The sequence below is a fragment of the Theobroma umbraticum genome, unplaced genomic scaffold, assembly GCF_002168275.2.
Source record: "Theobroma umbraticum cultivar Fairchild unplaced genomic scaffold, ASM216827v3 scaffold_146.0, whole genome shotgun sequence".
NCBI lineage: Eukaryota > Viridiplantae > Streptophyta > Magnoliopsida > Malvales > Malvaceae > Theobroma > Theobroma umbraticum.
In genome coordinates this window covers 7135281-7141280 of record NW_018397265.1, presented here as the reverse complement: position 1 = coordinate 7141280, position 6000 = coordinate 7135281, and the positions used below count along the sequence as shown (strand labels likewise).

At 37.0% G+C, this 6000-nt stretch overlaps 1 protein-coding gene across 2 annotated transcripts; it reads left to right on the top strand.

Moving 5' to 3' along the window:
• Nucleotides 1–1956: 1956 nt before the first annotated feature.
• Nucleotides 1957–4252, top strand: LOB (Lateral organ boundaries (LOB) domain family protein). Of its 2 annotated transcripts, none has more exons than XM_021436462.1 (2): nt 1957–2174; nt 3221–4252. In XM_021436462.1, the coding sequence occupies exon 2, from the start codon at nt 3228–3230 to the stop codon at nt 3789–3791; it is 564 nt and encodes a 187-aa protein (XP_021292137.1). In that variant the 5' UTR covers nt 1957–2174; nt 3221–3227; the 3' UTR covers nt 3792–4252. The 2 variants fall into 2 exon arrangements, with proteins under 2 accessions (XP_021292137.1, XP_021292136.1); XM_021436461.1 differs by having other exon boundaries at nt 1957–2222.
• Nucleotides 4253–6000: the final 1748 nt, after the last annotated feature.

The following is a 6000-nucleotide window of genomic DNA, read 5'->3' as shown; positions in this document are numbered from 1 at the left end:
GTCTAGCATTTTTGTATTTTTGGGAGTTTGATAGTAGGTTCTGGTTAGGGTTCTTGCTCTTTGATTATCTGTAATGAAAAGGATGCCACCATGAATTTAATATGGACAACCTAAGAAGAGCTAGACAGAACAGTTGATTTTTCTATCATGACCAGAAGGGAGTGCATTCGTTGTAATATCATTCTTTTGTTCTGAACTGTTGATCTGTCAATTCACATAAAAGCATTGTCGCCTGGGTTTTAGGCAGTTAAAGTTCATGTCATTGTATGGACCATTTAGAGAAAGAATCCTGATAAAGACCACTAGCTCTAGTTGATCAATGATACAGTAGAATCCATTGGTACACATTTTGTTCCTTCAAATTCCGAAAATGCTTTGATCATCTAGGTTCCTTGCATTTGATTGATCATTAGTTAATTCATCATTTCTTACTGATATGTGGGTAATGTAGATGAATGTCAAGCTTGAACTTATTATTAATGTTAAGCGGAAAAGGGTTCTTCTAACCAAAGCTAATTAAGAAGAAGCAAATATAGTGGTAACGGTCAGCAAACTTTAGAGGTGAGAATTAGATTGGCACATAATCTCTAATGTGTTGGGTTCTTAATTTAGCTATTGCATCGGATAAGGTGTTTATCTCTCTAGCTATATGCTCAAGGAACAAGCTTATAATTTTGCATTTTAGGCTCTCAACATAATTCGAGATAAGTTTCATTGGTCAAGGGACTATAAAGTGGTTTTGGCAAGTAGATAGCTAGTTCATCTTTTCTAATTGAAATTCTGACGACATAGATGATTGTTCTTTTTTTTTTTTTTGTGTTATTTCAATTTTGACTAATTGTCTCTTATATGTGATATTCCATTCATAAACAGCTGGAACCACAAGTTGTTTAAAGTGCAGAGGCCCCCTTCCCTGTCAAAATTATAGGAAATTTGACAGATAGTGAAGCATTAATGTCAAGTTAAAACCACCCTTGCAAATTGTAATTAATTTCCTGTATATAGAAGGAAAATTATCCTTGCATGTGCTTAGATTAATAGGAAGCAAAGAAATTTACAGCAGTTGTTATATATATATATATATATATATATATCATATGATAGTGAATAGGATATAGTTTCTGTAATAAGAACTTTCAAAGGTTGATCATCCTTAAAAGTTAATTTTATGGTGCATGTTTTGTTTTCTAAAGAGGATGAGAATTTGATTTAAATAATGAAAGGAAAGTTACATGTCCAAAACCAAGGTCAACTAAAGAAAAGGAGGAGAGAGACCCTTTAATAGGGATTTAACAATATGCAAAACTTAAACTTTCATCAATCCATGACCAGTAAGCGAGTTAGTTTCTCTTAAAATGTGATTAAAAGAAAAATTAGAGATTTTTTCTTTATAACTTTCGATATGATTTCTTCGATAAATACGTATACGTTAAACCAATTTATATAGAAAATACCTTATATATTTTCACTTAGATTTGATCGGTTTTAACCTCCTCCTCCTTAATGTTCAGCTACAAGAATTTGGACTACCTTACATGCTTCAGTCTTGGTGGTCTAATGCCGCAAAGCTGTATGGTTTGTTTTCTTCTTTGATAAAAAGAAGAAAAAAGAATCCTTAAAAGAGCATAAGAACAATTGAAGTCAGCATTACTTATAATGATCGAATGGGGGATCTTTGAACTATGCAACAATTTTCTTTTCCCCTCCTTTTTGCAATTTGTTAATGTGTTTTAATTCTCCATTAGTTTGCTTTAGTTTTTTTGGGGGGGATTATGGAATATATGTTATTGTCTCAATGCATGAGAAAGAGAAATGTTGGGGAATGAAAAATGGGAGACATCCCCACATCCCTGATATTATTATTAGATGCAAGGTCATAGTCATTCTTTAGTGTACCTCCCATTTATTACCTTTGTCTTTTGCCTCCATTCCTTCTCCATCCACTAAATGCTCTTTGCCTTCCCTTCTCTTCCATTACCTTTTCTTACTGAATTTGCAGGTCCCTTTCTCTTTCTATCACTTCTCCAGTTAGGGTTTTCCTCTTTGAGGCTCAGCACCAGGCCCCCTGCAATAAATCTGTGAATTGTTTCACACCCTTCACTGGCCAAGGGCTACCTTGTATCTTGGTAGGAGCAAAGAAGCATCCTCCTCAAAGAGCTCATATAAGGGAAAAGGTACTTCCCTTTTTTTTCTTCTGATCAAAAGACGCAGATCAAAAACAGGTAATTATGTGTATGTAGCTGCTGCTTTTGTTCCTTTTCTGTGCTAATGCGTCTTCTTCTTCTTCTTCTTCTTCTTCTTTTTTTTTTGGTTTTTTCTTCTTTTCTTGGCAAGCTAAAGGCTAAAGAGATACTCCCACTCTCTTTGGCTAAAGTGTCTGATTTAGGGCTTTCTTATGTTCAAATACCCATGAAACAAGATAATCTTGGTGAATTGCACTATGTCAGATCCCCATCTTCATTTGATTACAGAATGATCATATATATATATATATATATATATATGATCATGCAACTAATAAATTATCTATATTTATTAGTCTTGACAGGTTGGGAAAAGGAGAGAAAATGGAACCAAAGTTAATTATGGATATTACAGAAAAAGACAAACTTAGGAACCAAAATTTAATGGTGACATGCACAAGTCCTTGTGGATCATGGGGGTGGGTGAATTGTTCTTTCTAAACGCACAAGAAATTAGTAAAGAGGGAAAAGATAACAGAGAGTAAAAATGGAAAAAAGATGGAAAAAAAGAAAAAGGAAGGGATGCATAAAATAAACCAGTGACAATTAATTCCCAGATTTAAGAGGTTCTATGCATGTGTGTTTAAAAAGGTTCTCTCTGCTGTATGTCTGTGTGTGTGTCAGAAAGGTGGACATGGGATTTTTTCTTTTTTGTGTTTACTTCAAAACTCTGGACATAAACCAGGTTAGATTGATAGATACTGATCAGAAAGAAAATCCATTCAGGGGGAAAACCCTAGTAAATATGGATCATATATAGATTCTTTGAGGAGTGACCCAAATTAGAAAAAGATAGAAGAAATAAACAATTTATAGTCAACAAGGTTTGCAGAAGAATTTTAGATGATAATATAGTTTTCTAAAACAATTTTATGGAATTTCATAATTAAAGAAGTAAAAGAAATACTCTACTACAAATTTAGAACAGCTCACGACAAATGCTTGTTCTGGATCTGTGCATATTGCCGGTGTTGCAGTGTGAAAATGGCTTCCTCCAGCTCTTACAATTCACCCTGTGCTGCTTGCAAGTTCTTGAGGAGGAAATGCATGCCAGGTTGCATCTTTGCACCTTACTTCCCACCAGAGGAACCCCAAAAATTTGCCAATGTTCACAAGATCTTTGGAGCAAGCAATGTGACGAAGCTCCTCAACGAGCTCCTCCCTCACCAAAGAGAGGATGCAGTGAATTCCCTTGCCTATGAAGCTGAGGCAAGAGTAAGAGATCCAGTTTATGGCTGTGTTGGTGCCATCTCTTTCCTGCAGAGACAGGTTCAAAGGCTCCAGAAAGAACTTGACGCAGCCAACGCTGATTTGATTCGTTATGCCTGCAACGACATCCCAACTGCCTTGCCTGCACCGCCAGGGGTGAGCTCGGTTCAACCTCTAACTCCCCGTCACAGGCCAGCTGATTTTAATAGAAGGATTGGTAGTGAAGGAGCTGGAGGCTTCTATCACCCCACCGGTGCTTTCCCCCTCCCTTATTCTTTTCCCTGGAATGATAACTCTTCTGGTGACATCAACGATGGAGGAGGAGAAGGCGGCATGTGAAATCCAACCAAGACAAGTTCCAAACTGTCGGCCCCCATTTAGGGTTTTTCAATCTGGGGCATGGCTCTTGGTGTGTGATGCTACTTATATATTTTTAGTTAAGGTTTCTGGCTAGCCTCTCTCGGTGCCTCTCGCTTGGACTCTCCCTAGCTAGAATTTCACTTAACTTTCTATTGTTTTCCTTCCTATTAATTTGGTGGGTTGAGTTCTCCTTTTTTTTTGCTCTCTGATCTCTTTGCCCTGCTAATACCAGGGGCTTAAAAATGTGTCATCAGTGTACTATTTTGTGGGAGTTGGGACCTAAATAAGTGGTCTAGAGCCATCTAGTTTGGCTGCTAAACCATTTGTTGTGCAGCAAGCAGCAGCTCTCTAGGCGTGAGTGCATGTGGCGTTTGCTCTTCTCTTTCTGTCATTGTTTATGCTTAAGAATAAAAATGAAATAGCTGCAGCTAGTTTCAAGGTCGAACTTTAAAGAGGATTCTCCAAAGCCTAAGTCTACGGCGTAGTCCTCCTTTACGCTATTTATTCTTACCTTTCTACTTTGTTCTTGAGGACCACTGCCGGTTTTACTTTCTCTGCGGAATTTTATTCAGTAATTCATTCATAGCCACAGGTTCCAAATGGCCAAAATTCAAACCCCAAGTTGCACCTGAATAACCACTGTTTTCTTTTATGTATTTCTTAGGATCACAGGTCTCGACCTTTTCCCCTTTTTAATCTAAAGAAATAATCAGTCAAGCTATGGGTGTTTCAACTTTTTTCCTGCTTTGTTTAAGGGTATTCTAACTTGTTTAAACTCTAGCTATAGCTTGTACCAAAAAAAGAAGGGAAAAAAAACACACTGAAAAGGGTTGGTGTGAGAGCCTGTTTTGAGACCCAAGCTCCACCTCCCATTTTCCATGGTAAACAGAGGTCTCAAACAGTGAGTCACAGTCACTGCCCTCATTGGATCCGATATGTAAAGTGTTTGTTCACTTGTTCAGTTTGTTCTTGCATGTAAGGGTTGTTTCAGCTTTTCGTTCCCCAGCCATTTTCACTATTAGGATCCCCAACATCTTTCTATACCAAAACAGTGGAACCTTAGACAAAAGTCTTAAACACTGTCAAGTCCCTATCTCTCTCTCTCTCTCTCTCTCATAATTGCGTTTCTCATCCTTTATATTTTTCTATTGGTTTCTTTCCTTTTCTTTCTTCTAATTTGCTGAATTTTTTTTCATATCCTAATATATCTATATGAATGCATGCAATTATCAAGACAATGCATGCATGTCCATGAAGAGATAATCATAATGAAGCTACAACAGAAAGGTATATTTTAAGGAACCTAGCTCATAAATGAAAATTTGTAGCTAACCCCAGGCAGAAAATACAGACCCAGAAACCTAGGGTTAGGGTTTTACTTTGCATCAGCCCAAGAATTTCTAGTATATATTTTCCAAAGGTCAGCAAGCATATTCTTTCCTTTGTCCTCTCCCCTTTGAAAAGGGAAAGGGGAAGAAGGGTATCCTCTCTCTTAACACTTGTTTCTCCAAATTAACCAAGCTTGTCTGGTTTTTTATATCAAAATTAAACAATTAGTTAAATAATCATATGCGGTCTGAAATCTGAATGAATGAGATATGACTTTTGAAATAAAATTTTCCTTATTTTCTTCGACTGTCAAATTCATTTCATTCTCTCTTAGATCTTTTTTTCCTTTTTCTTTTCTCTCTCATTCTCCATTCACATAGCCACACGCTTGCATTCATGTGTCGCTGTAATGCAAATGTAGCAGTACAAAGCTTTCATCATAAAACACGACCATCTCTTCTGTTACTCCCACTTTTTGTCAGTGTATATCTATCTGCCTGCTGCCCACACCCACAGCTGATCAATGCTGAATCCTCTCCCTCTCCCTCTCCCAACACTTTTATCTTTTAAAAACTATTGTGTAAACTTCACTGAAGCTTGTTATGACTTTAATTTCCTCACATACTCAATTGGTATCTGGAGAAATTATGCACAAATTTACGTTATTTAAAAGAAAGTGAAAACTGTGCTGTCTTCTGTCTCTCTCTCTCTTACTCTATCAATAGGTCTCTGGATTTGGGGTTCTGCCACTACCAGTGAGAGTCACGTCTATTGTCCTCCAATTCATCGCCTCCCTGATCAGCCCACTGAACCAAAAATTTATTTTATTTTTATTTTTGGGTTTCTCGAGATCTCCAAA